Source organism: Mesoplodon mirus, assembly GCF_964341445.2.
Source record: "Mesoplodon mirus genome assembly, chromosome: 3".
Classification (NCBI taxonomy): Eukaryota; Metazoa; Chordata; class Mammalia; order Artiodactyla; family Ziphiidae; genus Mesoplodon; species Mesoplodon mirus.
Window position 1 is genome coordinate 9,017,926 of NC_138978.1, and position 26,633 is coordinate 9,044,558.

The 26,633-nt window shown below is 55.7% G+C and overlaps 1 protein-coding gene across 1 annotated transcript; it reads left to right on the top strand.

Annotated features, from left to right (window-relative positions):
• Nucleotides 1–1,356: 1,356 nt before the first annotated feature.
• Nucleotides 1,357–26,014, top strand: DRAXIN (dorsal inhibitory axon guidance protein; the record flags this gene model as incomplete). The annotated part of the gene is made up of 7 exons (XM_082615125.1): nucleotides 1,357–1,437; nucleotides 15,166–15,626; nucleotides 18,018–18,208; nucleotides 19,589–19,700; nucleotides 20,119–20,208; nucleotides 21,955–22,044; nucleotides 25,902–26,014. The coding sequence occupies exons 2-7, from the start codon at nucleotides 15,176–15,178 to the stop codon at nucleotides 26,012–26,014; spliced, it is 1,047 nt and encodes a 348-aa protein (XP_082471251.1). The 5' UTR covers nucleotides 1,357–1,437; nucleotides 15,166–15,175.
• Nucleotides 26,015–26,633: the final 619 nt, after the last annotated feature.

The following is a 26,633-nucleotide window of genomic DNA, read 5'->3' on the forward strand; positions in this document are numbered from 1 at the left end:
CCTGAGAGTTATGGATAACGGTGAGCTCAGAGAGGTTAGGCCCCTTGCCCGAGCATGCGGGGACTGAATGACAGCAGAAGAGGAGCCCAGGCATCAACCCGACTACAGAGCAGAGCTCTTAAAACTCTGAGCCATAATTTGCCACACTGGAGAAAGAAGAAAACGGTCGAAATGGAAGCCGCTGGGCCAGCTCTGGGTGCCAGGCAAGACTGCTGCTTCCCGCGAACGCGGGCCCGCCCCACCGCTCTTTGATCTTTGCAGCGCTTGCGGCCCCCCTGACCCCGCGGTGAGTTATGGGGGCCGCGGGACCCATAACACAGCATTCCGGGACTCCCAGGGTTGGCAGGACGCGGCACCCTGCTCTGTGATGGATGAGCCACCCCTAGCGCTGGCTTTGTCCTGCCTGGGCCGGGTTGGGGAGCATCAGACCTACTTTGGACGGGGCGTGGCGAGAGGCGGACCGTGTGTGTGTGTGCGTGCGTGCGTGTGTGTGTGTGTGTGTGTGTGTGTGTGTGTGTGTTGGGTAGGGGTATTGTCTTTTTCCCTTCCCTCCCAGGGTGTGTGAGTGGGGAGCGGACACTAGCGCAGCCGTCAGTGCTCCCGAGTCTCACCTGATAGCGCTTTGAAGACCCCCCCGGACCCCCACGTCGAAGAGCGACCCCTCCCAGAACCCCGCCCCCAACTCTGCGCACTTTCGGAGGCTACTGAGGCCCCGCGGTGCCCCGTTCCTCCTCCCTCGCACAGGGCATTTCTTCCGTCCCATTTGACAGCCTAGGCGGAATAATCCTTTTGGGGAACCGCCGGCCTCTGCGCTGCCAGGCGCGGCCGCAGCTGAGCGCTCAGCTCCGATCCATTGTTGGGGTCCGCCAGTGACCCCCTGCCGCGGCCCTTTGTCGCCCGCTCCCTGCCGGGCCGCTCCAGATGCGCCACCGCTGCCCGCGCCCCGCCCGTCCCACGCGCTCCGGGCCGCGCCAAGGCGGCTCTTCCGCACCGTGAGGAGGGGGCCCGCCTCTCCCGGTGTCTGCACGGCCGCCCGGCTGCGCCCGCCTTTGTCTGCATTCTTTGTCTGCCCCGCGCCTTCGCGGTGGCGGCGGCTAGGCCTCTGGGGAGCGGGCCCGGAACGCCAAGCGCAGCTGGCGAGGGCGCGCCGGCTGGGAGCGCGCGGGGCCCGGCCCGGCCCGGGGCTGCCCCTCATCTGGGGGCAGTGGAGCCCGCTCGCCGCCGCCCCTCCCCCGTCCCCTCCGCGTGCTCCCGCCCCCTTCCCTCACGCCCGCCCCCTCCCCCTTCCCTCCAGCCCAGCTCAGCCTCGGCACATCCTCCTGCTGCCCGCGCACCTCTCCGCGCGGTCCCGGCTTCGCGGCTCGGCCTTCCGCTGCGCTCGGCTCCCGCAGGCGCTCGGCCCCGCGCCCCTCGGCCCCTGCCCCGCCGGTTGGACAGGTAAGGCTTGGCCTTGGCCCGCCCCTGGCTCCGCCCTCCCGCCTCACCTGGCTGCGCGCCGGGACAAAGGTGGGCTAATTGGAGCGCTCAGGGTCGGGGCGCGCCGGGGACTGAGGCTGGAGGTGAGGATGCTGCTTTCCTCCCTGCCCTCCCGGTCAGTGGGTCCGCCGCCTCCGCTCCTCGCCGCGTCTCCCCTCGACTCCTGGCTCGGCTCCTGGGCCCCTCATCCGCCCGCCTTCCGCCGGACACTCACTTTTCCACGTTCTGACACTGCCTAGCGTGCGCCCTTGCCGCCCTCTTCCGGACGCGTCTCTCGCCCACTCTCCTCCTCGGCACTAGCCTTCTCCCTCTGGGACCCGGTCTCTCTTTGTCTCTCTGTCTCTGAGTCTCTGGGTGGTCTCTCAGGCTGGGGGCCCCAGTCTGACATCGTTTGAAGAAGCTTGGAAGATTCCCTAAGCTCCGGACAGAGCTGGCAGGAGTGCCCTCTGCTTCTTTCGAGGCTGCCTACGGGGCTGGGGTGTGTTGCAGGTAGAGGGAGGTTCTGGCTGCGCCCCCCGCCAGCACTGCCCAGTTCCTCGCACTAGCAACCCCGACAGTGCTGGCCTCGCTCTTCTGGCCCCGGCTCAGGCTCCCTCCCTCTCCACTGCTGGCTTTTCTCCAACTGCGCGCCGGGGTCTCAGATGCCTTCGGGAGCCGAGGTTTGGGTCGTGAGACCTCTTGGGTTTCCCGCCAAGTCTTGACTCACTCCACTGGGTGCTCCCTCTGCCCTCGCCTCTGTCTGGTCTCTCTTGCATGGAGCACTCTTCCATGCTGCCCACCTCCCAGCCCGGTGGCATGCAAGAAGTGTCCCAGTACTGGCTCAGTACCATCCCTCTGGAGTCAGGCAGATGGAGGCTGAGGGAGTGATCTTGGACAAAGGAGCGCACTTCTCTGAGCCTCAGTGTCCCCTTCATAAAACGGGGATAATAGCACCTACCTATAGGGATATATGTGAAAGCAGTGAAAAGAACATATTGGATGCTAGCAAGGCACACACTTGGTGGCCACGGGGGATTCTACAGTCCCAGTCCCTGGGTGGGGTGGGGACAGGGGTCCACAGAAAGGGGGAAATGGATCAAACATTCAGGCTTAGAGACAGTGCAGAGAAACCTGACTGTGGCCCCTCCCGTATCATGGTCACCTCCCCCTACACACTGTTACAGGCACTCTTCTCTCTTTCTCTCCCTCCTCCTCTCTGCTTGTCCTAAAATCAGAGCTTAAAAATCAGAAAGAAAAGGGTGTCTGCTTTCAAAATGAAATCAGCATGGCTGTGTCGATGTTGCCAACAGCTGGTCATTGATCATGAGGCATCCATGTGACTCATTCCCAATTCTGAATCTCTGTCTTGCACCCATTTCTTTTTTAATGGCTCTCGCTCACGAGCCATTTCCTTGCCTCTGGGGGGGGGGATTGTCTTTTGGACCCTGCACCTGTTGTGTAATCACCCAAACCCTCTGACCGTCATCTATGTCATCGCGACAAGTGACACACCACCCCAGGAGTCCGGCAGTGATGTGGGCTTAGGGCCATAATGAGGGCAACTTTGGAAGAGGGACACCTTCTCCAGGCTGGAAAGTTCTGGGTTCCCCTAGCTGAGCTTTTATTTCAGCCACAGCCAGAGCTAGCAACTAGCGCCTTTCTCCTTAAAGAGGTAAGAATGGGACTGGAAACACCCACAGACACACACAGACACACAGACACACACACACACAGAGACACACACACACAGGCACACAGACACACACAGACACACGCACACAGACACACAGACACACGCACACAGACACACACACACACACACAGAGACACACACACACAGGCACACAGACACACACAGACACACACTCAGACACACAGACACACGCACACAGACACACACACACACACAGAGACACACACACACAGGCACACAGACACACACAGACACACGCACACAGACACACACACACACACCATCCAGACTCCTGCTCACAATCCTTCCCACCACTTTCTCTGCCTCCCTTCCCACCGTTCAGTTCACCCCGCTCAGCTTCCCTAAATCCCTCCATAGCTCCCCATTTCCACTAAATTAACTACGCTGCCTGCCTCCCATCACACCCCCGTCGGCACCTTGGGTTTCAGCCATGACGGAGGGCCAATCACCTCCACGCCCTGACTGCCTCCGAGCTTTTGCTAGGGCTCTTCCCTCTAACTAACATGTCTCCCCTTGCAGGCCAAGGTCAGATGGCCCCTCCTGTGGGGAGCCCTCCTGCCCCGCCTTGCCTCCCTGTCTCTCCCGTGGTCTGCACTTACCTGGGCGGGGCTGGGTCTTGTTCCACTTGGGGTCCCAGTGCCTGAGACACAGCAGGCACCACACAGCAGCACAGCAGCTGCTCTGTCCGTATTTGTTCTAACGTATGGAATCCTTGGCCAAGGAGACAGGAATGAACTGACAGTGGCAAGCCACAGGTTATCCGTGGGTTCCACTGGGTCCTGCTGGCCAGGCCAGGGGCAGAGTTGGCCCTAGGGCAGACCGGTGAGGTTGTGGAGCGGGGAGCAAGCCTCCTGGAAAGTCCCTGTGGTACCAGGGGCTCTGCACGCCTCCAGAAGGTGAGGATGATTTCTGTGCCTGATGCGAACAGAGGAAATCGGCTAGACAGGGAGGCGACTGCCCAAGTTCAGCAGACTAGCTCAGCAGCTATGTGACCTGGACCTTCACTTGCCTCAGCCAGAAACATGGCAGAGCAGGGGTTTGCATCCTGGCCTCCCTGACTCCCCAGCCTGCGAAGAGCAGGAGCTGGGCATGTTCCCGGGGTGGGGAGGTGGCATACTAACATCTCTCCACTGGCCCGTTCAGGTGCAGTCCGCCTCTCTTGCTGCTCCAGGCCCTCTGCTTGTCCTACCCCAGCCCTTCCTCTCACGTGGGCCACCGCAGCCAATGGAACACAGGCCTCCCCAGGAAGGACCCTGCCACTAGAGGCCCTGCCCCCCTCACACCAGTTCCCAGCTTTGGCAGCCTCGCACACCGCAACACCATGGCCTGGCATTGACCATCTGGGACACATCCCTGAGTGAGTGTAGGGGTACCGGTGCTAGAATCCAGAGCAGTTGGGATAAAGTAATTGCAGACCTCAAGTTTTTAGGGGCCCCCTCTGTGCCAGGCTCTGGGTTAAGGCCCCCACCATGTGTCATCCCTGAAAGTCACAGCATCAGCACTAGCATTAGTTACTGAGTTAGCATGAGGCGTGGTCAGAGAGTCTGCCTTTGGAGTCAGGTGGCCACAGGTTCAAGTCCCAGCTCTACCACTCACTCTACTTTGTAACCTTGAGCAAATCCTTCAAATCTTTGTCCCAGTGTTGAACCACTGTAACTACTGTTATTACCTGAAAAGTACTGTCCACTTCAATGGGCTGAATTATAAACTAGATAATACATATAAAGCTCTAAGCCTAGAGTAGCTGATGCCCTATAAATGACACCCAAACAGACATTCATTTTTCAGATGTGGGATTGAAGCCCGGAGAGGTTAATTGACCTGCCCAGCTATTAAATGCTGGAGCCAGGATTCACACCCAGGCTTGTCTGACTCCAGGTGTCTTTCTACTCCACACTGACCTCTGCCAGAACTGACAGTGGGCATTTTGTCACTCGATGATTAAGTGATGGGTACAATCAAATTGTCTGGGAACCAAGATAATGAAATTTGGGGAAAAGGGGACCAGGAGGATGGCTTAGGAGAGGAGGAGGGGTGGCGAGTACCTGTAATGTAGCAGGAGGTAGGACTCCACTCCCTCCCCCCAAAACAACACCCCTACATCAGTTTTTTCGAGGTGTGAGGCCTTAGGAGGGTGGGAATTCCCGAGGCTGCTATTGGAAATAATAAAAGCAGATGGTGCTGCCCCTGTGGGAAAGCCAAGCCTCATTTGCCAAGACAATGGTCCCCTCCAGGCTGGCCTGGGCCTGTGTTGACCTGCCCGACCGAAGCCATCCATCACCCCACCGAGGACTGAGGACGTGGCCACCTGTGCCTGCCCCCATGCACACGCAGGCACAGATGCACACACTTCCAGCAGCCCACCCCCAAGCCCCACTCCCGCTCTTTCCCCTCTTCATAATAACAACAGCTACTGTTTATTGCACCCTTACTGGCTACCACCCACTCTGTATACCTTTGCCTCCCCTCATTCTCGCAACCTCCAGCATTTTACAGGAGAGGAAACCGAGGCTCAGAGAGGTCAAATGACTTGCCCAAGGTCACACAGCTCTTTCCACTCTGGTCAGGGGGGCTCTCCCATGGCTCAGCTTAATGGGTTTGGGCTGATATTTTTGTGTTTGAATCAGTAATAATTACATCTGTGCCTCAATCTTTCATGAGGCCTGTGGCCTCCCTGCCAGGTCAGAGTGGGGACACCTGGAGGGCAAGGACTGTGTCTTTACCCACAGAATACAAGTTCCCTCCAGCAAAGTGTATGTTTTCCCCATGTTCTGGGAACCTCCAAGGCCAGAGCTGTGTCTCCCCTATCAGATTGGGAAATCCCTGAGGGCAGCCACAGGATCTCCCCTGTTACACTGGAGGCTTCCTGGGGCAGGGGCTGCTTTTCTTGCTCAGACTGAGAGCTCCCTGAGGACAGGAGCCGTGTCTCATCAGTCTAAGAGTCCTCCAAAGCAAGACCGAGATCTTCCCTGTTACAGTGGGAGCTCCCCAGGGCCAGGGCTATTGTCCCCAATCAGACTGGCAATTTCCAGAAGCAGGGACAAGGTCTTCAGACTAGAGCAGTTTCCCTTGCATGGCATCCAGGTCCTGCACCCAGAGGAGCTCAGCAAGTGGTGACTACCTGGTCCACTGTCCCTGGCAGTCTCCACCCTGGTGCTCCACGGGTCAAGAGGCAGAGTTCTCGGTGTGAGGCCAGGTTGGCACAAAGGCATGCGGAGGGGTAGGTGGGGATCTGGCTGTTCTGAGGCTTAGGGGGGCTGAGAGGCCCCTTCCTATTGGACAGGTGGCACTTTGGGGGCACAGAGCCTCAGGGGGGCAGGGGAGATGGGTAGGGACTAGCTCAGGACTGTCAAGGCCAATCCACCAATGAGTACCCCCCAGGGCAGATACTTCAACTCTTATCTCCCCTCCCCCCTTCCAGGGAGCTCATCTCTGCTGCCTTCCATCCCACCTACACTGCCTGAGTCCCTTCCATACCTGGAAACCTCCCCTTCCCCAGTCACACAGAAGTCCTCATTTCCTAAAGAGTCACATCTCATGACAGGCTAATAATCCCATTTCACAGACAGGGAAATTATGACTCATGATGAGGTGTGATGGTGGGAGGATCATGGGAGGGGCTAGGGAGACAGAATCTAGTCCCAGATTGACTTGGGAAGAGCCCAGCCCAAGAATTTAGGATCCCCCTCCCCTCCCCCACTCTCATTGAGGACATAACTATTTTTGTTTTTTGTTTTTTGTTTTTTTTTAACATCTTTATTGGGGTATAATTGCTTTACAATGGTGTGTTAGTTTCTGCTTTATAACAAAGTGAATCAGCTATACATATACATATATCCCCATATCCCCTCCCTCTTGCATCTCCCTCCCACCCTCCCTATCCCACCCCTCTAGGTGGACACAAAGCACCGAGCTGATCTCCCTGTGCTATGCGGCTGCTTCCCACTAGCTATCTATTTTACATCTGGTGGTATATATAAGTCCATGCCACTCTCTCACTTCGTCCCAGCTTACCCTTCCCCCTCCCTGTGTCCTCAAGTCCATTCTCTATGTCTGCGTCTTTATTCCTGTCCTGCCCCTGGGTTCTTCAGAACTTTTTTTTTTTTTTTTAGATTCCATATATATGTGTTAGCATACGGTATTTGTTTTTCTCTTTCTGACTTACTTCATTCTGTATGACAGTCTCTAGGTCCATCCACCTCACTACAAATAACTCAATTTGGTTTCTTTTTATGGCTGAGTAATATTCCATTGTATATATGTGCCACATCTTCTTTATCCATTCATCTGTCAGTGGACACTTAGGTTGCTTCCATGTCCTGGCTATAGTAAATAGAGCTGCAATGAACATTGTGGTACATGACTCTTTTTGAAATATGGGACATAACTATTTTGATTGAACAATTACAACTACTCATTTTCCAGCCCTGGGGGAATCCACTCCCCCTAAAGAAGACAGGAACCTGCTGTCTTAGATGCTCTAAGACCCCAACTCGAGTTCCAGGTTTGTGGAGCTGACTACCAGGTGGCCCCACTGTTCTAAGAGCAGAAGGGGGTACCTGGGGACGGCCACCTCCATTGTCCTATTCCAGCCATCCCAGGAAGTGTCCAGTCAAGTCATGAGGAGGTGCCAGAGGGAAGAGTCAGGCAGATAATTCCAAGTTAGAGCATTCCTAAAATCTTCACGGCAGTATGGAAACAAAATCAGAGATAATTCCTGCATCTCACAAAATCTGTCCTAAGCACTGCTGACTTGGGGTTCTGGGCATACAAACACTGCCCCCAGGGCTCCCAGGGATGAGAGTGGAGTGAGAATTCTTTATATATATATATATTTTTTTTTTTTTTTTCTTCTTTTTGCTGTATGCGGGCCTCTCACTGTTGTGGCCTCCCCCGCTGCGGAGCACAGGCTCCGGACGCGCAGGCCCAGCGGCCATGGCTCACGGGCCCAGCCGCTCCGCGGCACATGGGATCCCCCCAGACCGGGGCACGAACCTGTATCCCCTGCATCGGCAGGCGGACTCCCAACCACTGCGCCACCAGGGAGGCCCCGAGAATTCTTTATATATTAAGGAGTTAATCTCTTGTGTGCTGTATGAAATGTGCAGAAATGTCCACTGAAGAGTTTTGTTTTTGTTTGTTTGTTTGCGGTACGCGGGCCTCTCACTGTTGTGGCCTCTCCTGTTGCGGAGCACAGGCTCCGGACGCACAGGCTCAGCGGCCATGGCTCACGGGCCCAGCCGCTCCACGGCATGTGGGATCTTCCCGGACTGGGGCACAAACCCGTGTCCCCTGCATCGGCAGGCGGACTCTCAACCACTGCGCCACCAGGGAAGCCCCCACTGAAGAGTTTTAAGCAGGAAAGCTAGTGTCCTATTTGTTCTTCTGACCACAGAGTGGAGGATGTTTGGGTGATAAGCTGGGGCCTGGGCAGACAGCAGCACCGAAGGATGTTTGTGTTACTGGAAACATGGCAGGGAATGTGGCGAGAGTTCTGTGATCAGGGGGCACCTACACAGGGCCCAGTCTGGCCTGAGGCAGCTACTGTGAAGGACAGAATTCAGCCCTTAGCGTCAGGGTCCCCAGAGACGCCCAGCAGGCCACAAAACTCCAGACCCACTTCCCCCACGAGCCGAGAGAGCTCATCACCTGTGGCTAAGAATACTGGCTCCCAGATTGCCCCAGAGGAAGGCTGGGTTCTCTTAAGGGAGCAAGATCCCCTTGGAGATGTTTCTTGGCCTCTCAGGGGTAGAGGTCCCTTCTGGTCCAGGTTTAGCAGAAGGCAGCTACCTTCCAGTTTCTTATGAGCTAAAGAGGGTTAGGATGTTTCCATGTGGAGGGTCCTTTCAAGACCTGAGCTGTGGCCAGGGGAGTGGCAGGAATCAGGGCCCCTTCCTGTTCAGATCCCTGACCCCCAGCACTGTGCACCCCTTTCTGAGGAGCCCTTGAAAGATAGAAGTGTTCCAGTCATCCCAGAGACCCCTGTACTGGTCTCAGGATGCCCATCCCAGCGGCTCGGTGGGTTAGGGTTTCATCTGGGTGCTGGGGGTCAGTCACAGTTAGAGAGGTGACCAAAGCAAGGCAGAGCTCCTCCAAAAGTGAATGAGAGGGAGGGATGGCCCAGGAATGGGCTTGTTATCATCACACATGGCTGTGTTTTGTCTTTTTTTTTTTTTTTTGGCCGAGCTGCTTGTGGGATCTTAGTTCCCCGACAAGGGATTGAACCTGCGCCCTCAGCAGTGAAGGCGCGGAGTCCTAACCACTGGACCGCCAGGGAATTCCCACGTTTTGTCTTTTGAACATTCACAAATATGTCCTCTGAATTCATGCTACTTCACAATACCTGCCCCTGGTCCCTGGGGGCTCACTCCAGAACCTGGAGGGTATGATGTGTCATCCCTCCCCACAGGGGGCTGTCAGTTGGATAGACAGACAGATGGAGGAGTCTTGTCACTGTGGATCATAAATTCCTAGGCTCCCTTGGCAGACCGAGCCCTCGAGACCATCTAATCTAACCCAGTGATCCAGCGGTCTTCTTCCCCTAGTGCCCCCCCCGCATTTTTTTTTGTGCAGTACAGATCATTTCCCATGAAATCTTATCCATAATCCCAACATATAAAATCAATGAAGTCAGCATTTTATGAGCGGTGTAGCACCTCACCAACACCACCAATAATCTCTTCCCCAAACCAAAATTTTCTCCGTTTTGTGCGGATACAGTTTCAAGCCCTACATGCCGTCAGACTCTCTTCAGCCTCTCCTCCATGGAGATGCTGTGTGACCACTGTTATGCCCCCAATGTACAATATTGCCTATTTTACAGTAAGTCAAAGAGAAAAAAGAAGCTGTCTTCATGGTATAAAAGCAGGCAATGGGGCTTCCCTGGTGGCGCAGTGGTTGAGAGTCCGCCTGCCAATGCAGGGGACACGGGTTCGTGCCCCGGTCCGGGAAGATCCCACATGCCGCGGAGCGGCTGGGCCCGTGAGCCATGGCCTCTGAGCCTGCACGTCCGGAGCCTGTGCTCCGCAACGGGAGAGGCCACAACAGTGAGAGGTCCGCGTACCACCAAAAAAAAAAAAAAAGCAGGCTATGGATGTCAGTTGCATTTGTCGATATGAGACTGAGCCTCTAATAGGCTTTGGTCGTTGGTGTCCAGAAGATCCTGGAGCATGTCAATAAGTAGCTGCAAATGGCAACAGTTCTTTTAAACTGCTCACCTTGCATCCCTGGAACACTCTTCAGTGACCCGGGAGAAGGCCAAGTTACTGGGGGGCTGTGCCCGAGTTAAAAGTGTGTAGAGGACGCATTTGAGAGTGTCTGTTGTTTTTACCTACAGTTTTCAAAATAGTTTAACAAATATTTTTTTAAGTGAGGTTAGAATCAAATGCTTAGAGAACCCCTGAAACATCTCTACCAAATATGGTGGCTCAGATGCGTCACTTTCACACGCAAGAAGGAGACGCGGAGTCAGGGAGGGGGGTTGACAGCCAAGTTCTCCTGGGGGGTGGTTGTCTGGCTCACAGCCTGGCCTGAGCGTCATAATCCCTAGGCTTCATCAGAGCATCACTGATATTCCTGGCCCAGGATTCCCATCGGACCCCCTTCAGCCAGCACTGCTCCCACCTCCCACCCCTCTACCCGCCCCCTTCTCCCGTCCAACCCATCAGGCATCGGGTGAGCTGATCAGTAAAGGAGGAATTCAGGCCTCACTGTTGTCTGCCAGGCAGGTGGGCAGGAGCTCCCCTAGTCGCCCGGCCCCCAAATGCAAGGCTGTTGTGGGGAGGTGGGGAGGGGGCTCAGGAATCAAAGCGAGCTCCAGGCTCCATCAACTGCCTTCATTTGCATTAACACTGCCTCCCCGCAGGCTTCTGGATGGAGACCACGCTGGCAGTTCAACTCTGCACAGTATGGGGACAGGATAAGGGCACGAGACAAGCCCCTTTCCCCCTCCTTTGTCAGTTTCCTCTTCCCAGCTGCCTGGTCCCGCCTCCGGGGCCGTTACTGCTCTCACAGCAATGGCAGGAGGTTACGTGGGGGAGGTAGGCGACCCCCGACGAAGCTCAGTGGACGGGCAATGGGGTGCAGAGAGAACCCAGGCCTTGAGGTGGGGCTTTGTCACTCACCAGTGGTGTCACCTTGTGTTTGTGGGTTACCCTCCCAGAGCCTGGGTTTCCTCAGTTTGAAAATAATGGAGAACAACCTGCCCTGTGCAGGGCAATTGAGAGGATGCACTAAGAAACGGATGAAGTAAGCTTGTAAGAGCCTGGGCTTTCCAGCCGCTCAGGGAGTGGCAGCTCCTATGATGACGATTGCTCTTGTTCAGTTTAGTTTTTAAGGAGTCACTAGAAGATCTCTGTTGTGAGACGGCTGTCTCTGGGTTGTGGATGGTTCTCATGTCCCTCGACTGCCCTTGTCCCGGGCGACTGAAAGCTGTTGAGTGTCCCCAATCCTGGGGGAAAGCGACCCAGGCCCAAAAGAGCAGGCTTTATGCGCAAACCTCGGGCAGAACCATCCCAGGCTGATGGGGGTGGGGCACGTGGGGCACCTGCTGCCCCTTTTTTCCCCTGGCTGCTTGATGCTCTCGGAGGCAGGCTCCAGCTGGCTTCCAGACCGGCAGAGTGGATTAGAGCCCGCATCGCTGTGGATCCTTGGTGCGGCTTCTCTAGCAGCCCGTGTTCCCTGAGTGGCTCTTTGCCAGGCTGGCATCTTGGCTGCTGGAATGTGCCAAGATTCAAGTACAAATGCTGTGGGCTTGGGGACAGGGTTCCATGCGGTCTTCAGGACAAAGAGGTGCCAGCATCCCCAAGCCTCACTTAGCTCTCTCCTTCTCTCTCTCTGTCGCACACACACACAAAAACGCACACCCTCCCTGGGAATTTTTAATCATCTGCTCAGGTGTCAGTTTGATTCCATTCCGATCCGTAGTTATCAATGCCTATTATTTGCAGGGTCTTGTAAATCTGACAGGGACAGAGGGGAAAGGGATCTTCCCCAGATCTTCTCAGGGACTTTATTTTATTTATTTATTTTAATATTTATTTACTTATCTGGCTGTGCCGGGTCTTAGTTGCGGCGTGCGGGATCTTTATTTGCGGCGTGCGGGATCTTTTAGCTGTGGCACGTGGGATCTAGTTCCCCGACCAGGGATCAAACCCGGACCCCCTGCATTGAGAACGTGGAGCCTTAACCTCTGGACCACCAGGGAAGTCACTAGTCGGGGACTTTAAAAAAGCCTGATTGCCCCAGCAGGAAATGAGCCGGGCAGAGCTGTGTGGGAGCCCCCAGGGGGTAGTTTTCTGCCGGAAGGGATATTTAGGACGAGTCCCAGAGGATGGGCAGGATTTCCACAGAGAGAGAGATGGGGGTGAAGAGGAGAGGCTGTTCCGGGCAGAGGGAACAGCCTCAGGGAGAAGAGAGAGACAGGAAAGATGGGAGGTGCTCGAGGCCCAGGGCATAGTCTCTATCGGCTGTGCCAGGGAGGAAATAGAAGTCAGGGCTGCAAAGTTAGGTTGGGGCCACATTATACGAGATCTTGAGTACCCAGGTGAGGAGTCTGTGGTTAAATGGGAAAGGGATAGGGAGCCATGGACAGTTTGGGGCAGGAGAGGGTCAGGACCAGAGTAGTTTGGCAGCAGTATGGGCTGGGCCCCGGGGGCTGGATGGTGCTGATATCCATCCAGGAGAGGGATGGCCTCTCAGGTGCTTCAGCCTGCATGCTGAAATCCCCCCTCCCTGCCCCAGGCTGGCTGCATACATGATTTGTGGGGTGCAAAGGGTGGGAGGGAACAAAGATGGCACTGAAGTTGGGGTTCCTGGGTATGATGAACAGACCCATGGCCACTGGCAAGGGCTTGGTAAGAGGACTTCATTGGGAGAGATGGCAAGTATCCGTGATGCATGGGGGTGTAGGGTTGGGATGGGGCTGGGCTTCAGCTCCTGGCTCTGCAGGACCAGTGCCGAGGCTGGTCACCGAGCTCAGAGGCTGGCTCGGGGTCACTGATCGGCCTCATGTGTGTCCACAGGGACAGCACGCTGCCCATACACGCTGTGGGGCTGCCCACCCCTCACCCGTCTGCCAAGCCTCATCTGGTCCCTTGCCTGCACTTTTTGGGTGTCCCGCCTTGCTCCTCTCTGCTCTCAAGGTGGAGGGATTCTGTTCACCGGGCCAGTGTCCCAAAGGTTCCCTGTTGATGGTGCTCTGTGGGTTTCTCCCAGGTTATCGATGTGAGGTCCCCGCAGGACAGAAAGGCGGGGCTGGGTCAGGGCAGCACCCAACACAGACTCAGCCTTTCTCAGCCACAGGGAGGGGAGGGTGGAGCCTGGTAAATGCAGCCTGGCATCTGCCTGAGACCTGGAAATAGGGTTTGAGGGCTCCCCGGGAGCAGAACAATGCTTGACTGACAGGCCTCTCAAAAGGCCCCTCCTTCTCCCACCTGGCTGCCTCAGGAGTGCAGGCCTTGCCTGAGCACCGGCCTCCCGGGCCCTCATTATGGAAAGGCTGGGGCTGAGGCTGGTGGGCAGAGCCCAGGGCAGTAGAGGCCCGCACCTCCCAGGGGACCACTACATGCCAGCTGGGGGATGAAGGAACAGCAGGATAACAGGAGGCTGGTGACCAGACAAGCTGGGGAGGAGCCGTTTCCCTCCCCCAGACCCCTCACTCTTCCCAGAGTGGGTCAGCCTGTCCTCCCCACCCACTTCAAGGGCCCCTCACTCAGCGTTGGCTAACGGTGAACCTGGGGTGGGATGGCCAGTGCGGGGGGCTGCAGGAACTGAGGGGACTGGAGGGAGAGACGCCAGCAGTTATCCCCAGGCCACCAGGCTTTCCTCAGCCCTGGGCAATTACAAGGCCACAAATCACAAGGAAACGGTTGTGTAAGCACCTTTGTGAACCTAATGGAATATGCAGGGGGCCCAGGGAGGCCATAAAAATTCAATCAGCCTGGCTAACCTGGTGCCCAGCTCAGCTGGATGCAGTGAGGTTGGTGTAGGGGGGAGGGCTATGGGGGAGGGGCCCCAGGGGGTGGGACACTCCCATTGTGCCCCAGCCACGAGTCTCCTGAGCCTTAGCTCCAAGTCCTTCTGGAGCATCCGGGGGTGTCGACTCGTCCTCTGGCACAGAGTGGGGAGCAGTGAGGTCCCCTGAGGAGACACCACTTCTGGTGCAGAAAGATGGGCTGTCCCCAGTGTAGGTCAGAGGTAGCTCACCCCACCCTGCAGGGTCAGAGTCCAGCCTCCAAAGCTCCCCAGCCCCCGCAGGGACAGTGCCTGCCATGTCAGAACTGGAACTTGGAGGAAGAGAAAAGGCAAGGCCTGGGCTGTCCTGGGACAGCACGTGGGAGCTCAGAGCACAGGCATAGCAGTTGCATAAATGCCACATACTCCGTGTGACAGCCTCTCTGAGCCTTTATTTCCACTTCAGAAAATAATAGGCATTACTTCAGAGACTCAGTGAAAGGACCAAGTGATAGAAATTCACACCAAGCACTGAACACGATTCTTACTTACAGCACGTGCTCAAATGCTATTATTCCATATGTTTGAATGTAGGCTTTGAGTCAAGTCTCTGGGACTAACGGCCTATTTCTGAGCTTGGGGGGACTCAGCTCATTCCAGGGAACTTAGCCAAAGGTAGTGGTTTGTACAGAAAGAGGAATCTAGACTAATCTGGAACCTGGGTGCTTCTTAAACTATTGAAACCAGGGATTCTCAGCTTCAGCACTGGGACAGTGATTCCCTGTCATGGGGGGAGTCCTGAGCATTGTAGAGTGTTTAGCAGCATCCCTGGCCTCCACCCAGTAAAGTCAGTGGTGCTGCCTAGTTTTGACCACCAAAAATGTCTCCAGATGTTGCCAGATGTCACCTGGAGGGGTGAGGGGGCCAAGTCCCCCTCCATCCCTGTTGAGAAACACTAGGCTATAATAGTGTGGGTGAGGGGACTGGGGAGTGGGGCCGTGGAGGAGGAGGGCTGCCCCCTTAGAGTCCTGCTTTTCTTGCAGGGAAAAGCCCATGGCTGGGCCCACCACCCACGTTGCCCCCATGCTGTTCCTCGCCCTCCTCCTGCTACTGGAGCTGAGCCTGGCAGTCTCCCTGGGACCCGGAAGCTCTGCTCGGAACCTCCCGGAGAATCACATCGACCTCCCAGGCCCAGCACTGTGGACGCCCCAGACCAGCCACCACCGCCGGCAGGGCCTGGGCAAGAAGGAGCGTGGCCCAGGCACACCTGGCCGGGCCCAGGATGGGGCTGTGGTTGCCACCACCAGGCAGGCCTCCAGGCTGCCAGGGGCAGGGGGGCTGCTGCCTGGGCAGAATCCTGCAGGCCTGCTGCATGACAAGGATCTGCTCCTGGGGCTGACACTGCCCTACCCCGAGAAGCAGAGCCGGTCTCCAGGGTCAGAGAGGGTGAAGAAACGTGGCAGGGAGCACAAGAGCCGTAAGGAGAGGTTGAAACTGCACAGAGGTAGCTGGAGGTCTGCGAGGGGGTGGGGCCCTACAACGAAAGGGGGAGGGGGAGTGGGGGAGAGGGATCAGGTCCAAATGGCCAAGGGGACTTCAGGGACAGGACAGGGAGGCGGGGGAGGGGGGGAAAGGGTGGGCAGAGGTGTCAATGGTGTGAGGTCCCTGGGAGGACATCCAGAGACCCCAAAGGGGGCAGGTAGTGGACCCCCAGAGGAAGGGAGGGGTCTCACTGAAGTCAGAGGAATCTGGTATGAAGAGGACGCTGGGAAAGGCCTGGGCATGGAGCATGGGAGGAAGAGAAGGACATGTGGCCGTAGGAGCTCAGTCTTATCAATAGATCATCCTCCTAAATCAGGAAGTTCTACCTCGCATCTGACCTAAATCCATCCTACTGTAAGTCCTGAATAGAGATGGGACAGTTCGGTGCCCTCCAAGCCCATCACTTAATCAACTCCGAGGCACAGAGCAGAGGCCGAGAGCTTAGACTCTGAAGCCAGATCTGCCCCAGGTCTGATTCTGGTTCCACTACTTACTGGCAAGTCACCTTTCTGTGCCTCCGTTTCTGCAAAGTGAGTGTAATGGCCCCTTCTGCCCTTGGGGTAGATTCAGAGACGGCTTGCTATTTGAAGTACCCAGAATGGTGCCTGGCACTTGGCAGGGGCAGTGGGCAGTGGTTGTTACTAGTTAATTCTCAGCTTTCTCTCAGTGCTGAGTCAATGTCCTCCGACCTGGACACGGCTGACCAAGGAGAGCGGTCACGTCCTTACTTCTCCTGCCTCTGCTCTGTGTGTTTGATGGGGTTTCTTCCTCGTCTTTCTGACCTTCCTTCAAGTTCCCTCCACGTTCCCAAATCCCCTGTGAGCCGCACCACCCACTGGTCCCAGCCTCCCCAGAACAAACATGTCCCAGCAGCCCCACCCAGCAGGCTCCTCCCCTGTCTCCCCTGGCCAGAGCCCAGGCAGGCAACCTCGGCTTCCAAGTCTCTACATGTGACATGACTGCCTCTAGGGGCAGACCGAGTGCCACAGGCATGGATGGGGGCGGGGGCTCTGCAGGAGGTGGGTGATGGATCCTCAGCCCCACCTTCTCCTGCAAACAGCTGGGGCTTGCTTCCCTTCCAGGCCCGCTGAGACCCCCCAGGTGGACAGAACACAGGGGAGTGGGCCCAGCTTAGACTCTCAGCCTCCCACCCCTAGGGATCACGTGTCAGGTGGGGTGGGGGCAGTGGCAGCCTTGACAGCAAGCAAGAAGGCATACACGGGGCGTGGACTCAGCCCAGCCCAGCTCCAGCCCCAGCTCCCGTGGACCAGCAGGGCGCTCCCACGAGAGTGGGTGAGTGGAGGTCTGGAGTCCAGGCCCAGGCCTGCTGACCAGCTGTAAGGTCTCAGCCTGATGGGGCCTCAGTTTCCTTCTGTAAAATGAATAGAGCAGTTTCAGTGGTCCCCGAGTCCCCTTCCTACACTCTGGGGTTCATCTCTGGATGGTGGGGAGGCCCCAACTGACCCAACCAACCTTAAAGTCAGATCTTGCCTGAGAAAAAGAGGCCAGGATGAGCCTGGGACCTCTAGCTTTTCTTGAAGCCCCCTTGTTCCTGACCACCCCCCAGCCCTGCACACTCTCCCCTCTCACACTCATCCTACCCCGTGCCCATATATCTTGGAAGGCAGCATCAGTGGTTAAAAGTATTGGTTTTGCAACAGATGGACCTGGGTTTGAATTCAGACTTTGATACTCGCTAGCTGTGTGCTCTCAGGCAAGTTGCCTAACTTCTCTGTGCTTCCGTTTCCTTCCCTGTAGATGAGGCTGAAAGAGTACCTCCCTGCCAGAGCTCCTGCAAAGGTTAGGTGAAATAGTGCTTGTAAAGCAGGACCCAGCGTACAACGTGGTCCCAGCACACAGCATGTACTCAATAAGCAGGGTCATTATCACCACGTAGGGAGCTCTCACCTCCCAGCCTTCTCAAAGGCCTCTGCCTCCCTGCAGTGCCTCTCAGCGTCATCACGTGGCTCCCCTACTCAAACTTACTCTCCTCCAGGAAGCCTTCCATGGTTAATCCTACTAAGTTCTATTCATTGCACTTATACTGCTGGCTGCACCCAACCAACCCAGACTTGAACTTGCTGGAATATTGCTTTAGAGCAAGAATCCTGGGCCATCTCCCCAGCAACACTGCAAATTCATCCAAGACTTTCCCCCTCATGCTGCCCCCAGACTCCTGCTTCCACCCCTGCAGGAGGGTGGGCAGCAGTGATGTCGGCTGAGCCCATAGCTTGTCATATGGTTCCTGCCGCCCCCCTGTTCGCAGCAGGAAATGTGGGTCCTGCTGTGGGCCGATACGGGGTGGTGGGTGGCAAGCAGATAAAGTTGCTGTGTTTCCTGCTCCTTGCCTCAGGCCGAGCCTTGGTCAGAGGTCCCAGCTCCCTGATGAAGAAGGTGGAGCTCTCAGAAGACCAGGCCCCGGATGCCGCGATGGAGGAATCCTCCACCAGCCTGGCCCCCACCATACTCTACCTCACCACCTCTAAGGCAGCACCTGCCACAGAAGAGTCCCTGATCCTGCCCGTCACATCCCTGTGGCCCCAGGTAAGGGGCCCGGGGTGGCCTCGGAGATGGAAGGGTCCTTGAGATGATGTCATGCAACCCCCTCTTAGTACTTTAGAGAGACTGAGGCACAGTGGCAGGAAGGAGCTGGTCCAGGCCAGCAGGGCTGGATGGAAGCCAGGTCTCCTGATGCCCATCCAGCCCAGCTCGGGCCAGGGGGCCCACTGGCCAGGGAGGGCTGCCACTGTCCAGGCAGTGGTCCTGGGGGCTCACTCTAGGGAATGCCAAGGAAGCAAGTGCCGGCTCAGCACACTGGTCTCTGCATCTAGAAGAGCAAGGCCTTTGGGGAAGAATTTTGTACATGCTGAAAAGTACAGAGAATAATAATCTTTAAAACCATGTCCCCATGATCCAGAATTAACAAGCTTTAGTTAACACTTTGACCCATCTGCTTCAGACCTTTAAAAAGGACATATGGAAGGGACTTCCCTGGCGGTCCAGTGGTTAAGACTCCACGCTTCCACTGCAGGGGGCGTGGGTTCGATCCCCGGTCGGGGAACTAAGATCCCACATGCCGCGTGGCACAGACAAAAAAAACAAGAACAGAAACAAAAAGATATACAGAGAGGAAGCAAGCCAGCAAACGTGGCAAATACACCAACCATTGGTGAGTCTAGATGGAGGGTATTTATTGTTGCAATTAACATGAGGTGCATCATTGCACCTCTTCTGGGGCTTTGAAATTTGTTTCAAAATAAAATCATTAAAAATGATCAAAAATAAATATATGTGTAGAAGAAATAAAACTTTTTTTTAGCAGTAGATCTTTCTTATTCTCTTTTTGGGTCTTGCACCCCCCTGAGATTCTGATAAGACTATGGGCCATTTCCGATGAATCCATGGTTACCCATGCTGTCGCAGGGCCCCTGAAGCCCATGTGTTGAGAACCCAGCCCTAGAAGGTGGGTTCACATCCTACTGTGGCCAGGGCTGTGAGTGGAACTGCTGGCCAGAAGTTGCTGTGCCGAGACTGCTGGCCAGGGCTGTGAGTGGAACTGAGCCATGGCCGTGGCCTCAACAGTGCCACAGAGAGCTGATGACATCTGCAGGGGAGAGAATGGGCAGGGGAACAAGCAGCTGGGCTTCCTCCTGAGTGGACACAGCTGCCTCCCCCCGCCTCCCCCAGAGGGCCTGGTGGATCACTTGCCCGACTGCATTGGCTGCCTATAGGCACCATCCCACGTTGGGGGTGGCTGCTCTGGGCGGCCCTCCCAATGTCCCCGGGCTGGGATTGCAGGCTGTCCAGCCCAGGATGAGCTGGCCTCTGAGGAGCCCCTCCTTTGCTCTCTGGTCCTGGGGCCCCACGTTTCTTCTTTCACCTGTTGGGATCTTCAAGCTCCCTCCTCTCCACCCCCTTCTGCAGGCTCATCCCAGGCCTGACGGGGAGGTGATGCCCACACTGGATATGGCCTTGTTTGACTGGACCGATTATGAAGACTTAAAGCCTGAGGTCTGGCCGTCTATGAAGAAGAAAGGTATGCCTACCCACCCCGCCACCCCCTTGCTGGGCTCCCTCCCCTCTCCCACCATCCATTGGGGTAGGGGCCTCGGTGACTCCAGCCTGACCTACATATGTCCAAGGTGGGATGGGGGGCCTGGAGTCTAATGGAACGGACACCTGAAATGGACTTGCTGATCTCAAGTGCTCATCGCGCGGCAAACGCTTTGCACGTAGCAACTCACTTAACCTTAAAAAAAAAAAAAAAAAGTTAGGTCTGTTCTGCTGTTGATCCCACTTTAGAGAAGAGAAAACTGAGGCAGAGAGAGGTATTGTGTCTTATCCAAGCCACACTGTGGGAGTGGCGGTGTGAGCGCTCTCACCCTGGTGTTCTGTGCTTAATCTCTCTGCCCTGCCGAGCCTCAGCCTCTGACCACAGATCCTGTTTTCCCCAGAGAAACACCGGGGCAAACTCTCCAGCGATGGGAATGAAACATCACCGGCTGACGGGGAGCCCTGCGACCATCACCAGGACTGCCTGCCAGGTACCGAACCAGCATCGTGTTCAAGACCCTAGGCCGGGCGCTGGGGGAACCTGCGTGGGGATGGGGGCGGGTGTTCCCAGACACATGAGCAGGACCCTTGAGGGATGGTGAATAACAACAACCACGGCTACCACTTTACTGAGGGTTGCTGCCATACTGTGTTCTATTTAATCCTCACAGCAGCCCAGAGAAAGAGACCCTGTCCTTCCCCATCTTCAGGCGAGGAAATTGAGGCTCAGAGAGGCTAAGTGTTTCAGCCGAGGTCACACAGCTAGGAAGTGGCTCAAACCTGAGTCGGCCTGGTTCTGAACCGCTGCCCCACACTGCCTTCAATCATGATGACCCTTCTCTCCACTTCTCTCTCCTAACGTCCTTTTGGGCTTAATTCTGTCTCTGTCCCATCATGACACTGCTGGGCTTCTTGGGATACTTTGATGACATCCTGACCTGTTCAGCAGCTGAGTCCATTAAGACAGTCTGAAAACAGAGGCCTGGGGTTTTTTGGTTTTTTTGCGGTACGCGGGCCTCTCACTGTTGTGGCCTCTCCCGTTGCGGAGCACAGGCTCCGGACGCACGGGCTCAGCGGCCATGGCTCACGGGCCCAGCCGCTCCGCGACATGTGGGATCTTGCCGGACCGGGGCACGAACCCGTGTCCCCTGCATCGGCAGGCGGACTCTCAACCACTGCGCCACCAGGGAAGCCCCAGGCCTGGGGTTTTGATTGATGGTCTAAGCTGCTGGCCCTTGACTGGGTCAGTCGGAACTTCTGGGAAGACGATAGCGAGGGGGAGTTCGAAGGGCAGGAGTTTTCTGGGGGTGGGGGTTAGGGTAAGGCCTGTGAACAACAAAAGTGGAACGAAGGAGGAATGGACAGGAGACTGTGATGCAGTCGCCCGCTGGCCCAGCAGGGAGCTCCAGAGCAAAGATTGCCTGTTAGAAGAGGCCCCTGCTGGGCAGATAGCCAGGCCCTGGCACCCCCACTGAGCCAGTCGCTGCCTGGGCTGTTCTGCTCCGGAACAGTGTGACATTGGCTCAGGAGGCTCCTGCAGGTGTTAACAGCTGGAGGCTGGCAGCTAACTGCTCTCCTGGCCGTTGGATGGCAAGTGCCTTCTGGAGGGAGATCTGAGTTGCACACCTCCACGATGCTCGTTAATTCAGTGACCAGAATATTCTACAAAACAGCAACCCAACAAGCCATTTGGCATCGGAGAAGCCAGACCGCCAGCTCCCTGAAAGGCTGTTTTCTTTCCAAACCATTGTTTTCACCCTGAGCAGAAAGAAAAGGCTCAAGTTTGGGCCAACTGAACAGTGGCTCTGAGAGTTGGCTCCATGGTGGGCGAGTCCGTGCCGAGGGCCTGCCTCTCAGGGGCTTCTGTTTCCCCATCTGTCCAAAGAGGACGTTGGCTCCATGATCACCGAGGCCCCTCCCAGCTCCGTGCTGACTTCACACCTGGCAGCCCCCAGCCGTTCCACCCAGGGGGGGATCCCACAGCGCCCTCACTCCTCCCATGATCAATCAATTGCCCATCTGGGGCGTCTGGGGTCTCTGCCGCCCGCCCCCAGGGGCCTCGGCCGTGACATTTGTCGGTGGTTCCAGCTGGGAGCCTTGCGCACCAGATGGTCCATCCTGCCAGGGATGGCCCCACCATGGAGATGATGTATCTCCTGTCCAGTGGGAGCGTGTGCAGGGCGCAGGGAGGGTCCACTCGGCGTGGCTGACCGAGTGTGCTTTTGCTGTGTGGGCAGGGACCTGCTGCGACCTCCGGGAGCATCTCTGCACGCCCCACAACCGAGGCCTGAACAACAAATGCTTTGACGACTGCATGTGTGTGGAAGGTGAGCCCGATACCGGGGGCTCCCTCGGTGCCGAGACCTCGCAACCTCCCTTTCTCCTCCAAGCCGGGGTGGGCAGAGAAGGGGGTGGGAGAATCCCTGGGGAGCTGAGGACACGAGCAGGAACAGCTTTGCTCGGTGCCTTCACAATCTGTGAACTCATTTAGTCTCGATTCCTGGCATCGTTGCTCAAATTTGCTTTTCTCACCTCTTGAAATACAAGCTGGCATGATCTCCCATGATCTGGAGGTGGGAGAGGGGAGGAGAGAGGAGAGTATCTTTTAAAATAAGATCAAACCTGAGAAGCCTGGTGCTTTCACACCAGAATTCTATCCCAGGGGAGACATTCCAAGTGTGATAACAAGGGGTGGGGGGTGGATTTCCCAGCACTGTCCCAGGGAAGGATGCACTTGCCCGGCTGGCTCCCTCTTTAACTCCTCTGAGCTCCCACGTGGAGTGGTATGTGCCCTCCTGCCCAGGTGGGCCCAGGTGTACCGGGCTCTGTGCTAAGCCCTTTACCCATTATCTCCTTAATCCTCCCAACTATCCCAGGAAGGGAGCTATTGTTCTCCCCATTTTACCCAAAAGCAAACTGAGGCACAGAAAGGTTAAGCCACTTGCCCAAACCTACATAGCTAGAAAAGTGGGAGAACATTTTAAATTTTGTATTCTGAAAAATTTCAAACATATATTGAGTCGTCAGGATAGTATAATGAACCCCCATTTCCCGTCACCCAGCTTCAATAATTCTCACTCATGGCCAATCTGTGCTGTCTCCCCCTCCCCATCTGCTTCCCCCGTTGCAATAGGATTTTTTTAATCTTTTTTTTTGGCCACGCTGCACAGCATGCAGCATCTTACCCCGACCAGGGATCAAACCTGCGCCCCCTGCAGTGGGAGCGCAGAGTCTTAACCACTGGACTGCCAGGGAAGTCCCTGCAATAAGATTTTGAAGCAACTCCTGGAACTGTAGATATTTCATCTGTGAATATTTCAGTATCACATCTAAGAGATAAGTACTCTTTTAAAAACAAAATACCAAAAATGCACAATAATTACTCAGTGTCATCCCACATCCAGGGCTCACATTTCCTGAGTGAAGGGATTTGGTCTCAGTCCCTCTGTTGACCATTCTGAGATACATGCCCAATTTTTTCTCACATTAGCCTCAAAAATTATCTGCTGTGAGAGCAATAAAGCTGCTTAGGTCCAATTACTCATTCATCCAGTCTGTCAAGAAATATTTATTGAGTGCCTACTATGTGCTGGGTTCTGATAAGGACATTGGGATTCAGCGACAAAGAGAACCAGCAAGTTCTGCGCCCGTGGATTCCATTCTAGTGAGATGAGCAACAATAAGCAAATAAGTAGATAAGATGTCTTTAGAAAGGAATAGGGGCTGTAAAGAAAATAATCCAGACTGGGCTGATGAGGAGTCTGGGAGGTGTTTTAGAAAGGGTGGACAGGAGTGGACTGCAGAACCAGCCACCTGAAAATGAGGGGCGGGGGGATGGAGAGAGAGTCCTAGGCAAGCGGCAGAGCAAAGCCAAGGGCCTCGGGCAGGAATGAGGCTGGAATGTTTGAGGGCGCCTGGCACACAGTAGCCAACGGGGAAGGTGGCAGAAGGGGAAGTAGGAGAAGCTGGCGGGGAGGATCATGCAGGACTTTATAGAGTTATAATGGGAAGGTGTCGGCAGGTTTTAAGCAGGGGAGTGACCTGGTCTGACTTATGAGTGTAACAGCTCACTCTGGCTGCAGTACTGTTGGGGGCAGGAGTGGAGACACAGAGGACCAGCTGGGAGGTGAGGGCATGGAGGCATTCAGGGGTGGAGATGCTGGGGAGCTGCCTTCTGTTACCCGTGTGCAGGGCTGGGGGCCCATTTCGCAGAGGAGGAGACTGAGGTGCAGAATGGCCCGGAGGGTGCTCTAGTCCAGGAAGCCTGGAATAGCGCCAGGGCCTCCAGATCCAGCCTGCCTAGGTGAGGGGGACATGGCCCGACTGAGTTCACACACCCAGCTGGTGCCCAGCTGGATGCTCACTGGGCAGCCCCTCTGCCCAGGAAGGCTTCCTTCCTTCCTCCCCAGGGCCTCAGGTAGGAGGGGGTAGCTTTTCAGGCATCCAAAAGATATGTGTGCAGCCAAAACCCCATCTCCTCGTTTCCCGTGGTCTCTCCCACCCTGGTCGGTCCCACCAGAATTCTTGCTTCCTCCATGGAGACTCAGGCTCCAGAAAAATAAATTGAGTAGAAATGACAGCTCATTAAAGATGGTCCAGGAAGAGGTTGTCAGGAACCCTCTGAGGACCAAGAGTCCTGAGGACTTCTGAGAAATCCCAAAATGTTGAATTCAGGTTCCAGGGCTGCAGTCTAGGCCAGCCTGGATTCTGGAGGGTTCCAGAAGGGCTTCTGTGGCTACCAACCACTCCTGCTCATAATCCCCTGCCCCCCTCCTAAGTGTATTTTGTGTGGCCACAGGTCTGAAAGCTGTGATCCAGGTGTCAGTTCTAGACCCCAAAGCACAAACTTCACAGCAATTCCTTTATTCTCTTGACAGTGACATCAGCAGATCTTAAGCAGGTGATGTCCTCCTCTCTCCCTGTGGCCACTCCTAACCTGAAATGTAGGGATTGCTCAGGCCACACCGAGCAATCTCTTCCCCTAACCCTCCCACCCCCAATCAGGAGGATGTGGCCTTAAATGAAAAACATGTCTACCCATGTATGTCAGGGGATGCCTGACATGTGGTTATGATAGAGCCACAGCCAGGAACCCCTCCCACTGGTGGGCCAGGAGGGCCACGACTACTTTAATTAGGATGGTCAGGGAGGGTCCCTTTGGGACCTGAAGGCTGTGAAGGAGCCAGCTATGCCAAGAACTTCAGGAAGGCATTTCTGGCTGTGAGAACAGTAAGTGCCAAGGCCCTGGGGCCAAAAATGAATGGGTTTACGAGGAAAAGCAAGAAAACTGGGTGTGGCTGGAGTTAGTGAGGAGGGGAGTGGGAGGTGAGGAGAGCAGACAGGAGGCAGGTCCAGGTCCCAGAGGGTCTTATAAGCCAGGGTAGGAAGTTTGGATCTCCTTTTGAGTACAATGGGGAGTCATGGGAGGTTTCATAGGGGAGGGCAGAATCTGCATCCCTTTTTTTTTTTTTTTTTTTTTTTGCTGTACGCGGGCCTCTCACTGCTGTGGCCTCTCCCGTTGCGGAGCACAGGCTCCGGACACACAGGCTCCGCGGCCATGGCTCGCGGGCCCAGCCGCTCCGCGGCATGTGGGATCTTCCGGGATCGGGGCACGAACCCGTGTCCCCTGCATCGGCAGGCGGACTCTCAACCACTGCGCCACCAGGGAATCTGCATCCCTTTTTAAAAAGGTTTTTAATGGACTATTTTTTAAGAGCAGTTTTAGGTTTACAGAAAGATTGCGCAAAAAATACAGAGTTCTCATATGCCCCCCCAAACACACCGTTTCCCCTATTATCTTACTTTAGTGTGGTGCACTTTTTACAACTGATGAACCAATAGTGATACATTATTCACTAAAGTCCATAATTTATATTAGGGGTTCACTCTTTGTGTTGCACATTCTATGGGTTTTGACAAATGCATAGACATGTACCCACCATTATAGTATCACACAGAATAGTTTCATGGCCCTAAATATCCCCTGTGCTCCATCTGTTCACTCTTCCCTTCTCCCTCTGTGATTCGCTTTTTTAAGCCCATTCAGGCTGCTCTGCAGGGGATGGGTTGGTTGTAGGACAGAAAAAAGAAGGGGGTGGTGGTGAGAGGATGCAGGGGGTTCCAGAGGGCGCGGAGGGGTCTGGCAGGGGTCGCATCCCTGACCCCCTTGCCTCTCTTCACCCAGGGCTGCGCTGCTACGTCAAATTCCACCGGAACCGCAGGGTCACCCGGAGAAAGGGGCGCTGCGTGGAGCCCGAAACGGCCAACGGCGACCAGGGATCTTTCATCAATGTCTAGCGGGCCGCGTGAGGCGCCTCCCCACCGGCCAGGGGACTGAGCGCGGGAGGTTTGGAGAAGCCGGGCAGTTTGTTTATAACTCGCGGTGGCAGATCAAATGGGGAGTCAGATGACTGAGGCTGCAGGCTCAGACCCAGGACACTCAGCCCCAGGAGGGGAGCCCTGGGCGAACTGCCCCCGCCCAGGAGCCGAGCAGCAGCACACCTGCAGCCACCACCCGGCCAGTGGGAGACCCACACCGCCAGCGCATCCCGGTGTCCGCGTTCTCCGCGATGGCAATGTCGAGAGCGCCCTCTACCGTCCGACCGCAGCACTGCAATGGTTTCAAGTTTAAAAAGGAAGAGGTTTTCGAGCTGGAAAAGAATGGAAACTCCCTGAGAGATAGGGAAACCAAGGGCGGGAGACGAGTACGAAGCACCTCCTATGTACCAGGCACTGTGCTAAATGAGGGGCATACATTATCTCACTTGTCACATGGCCCTTTAAAGTAGGCATAGTCACCATTTTACAGGGGAGGAAACTGAGGAAAAGTTTTATGACTTGTCCAGGGTCCCACATCAATTCTCCTCAAACCTTCACCTGTGTAAGAATCCCCAGGGATCTGGTTAAAATGCAGATT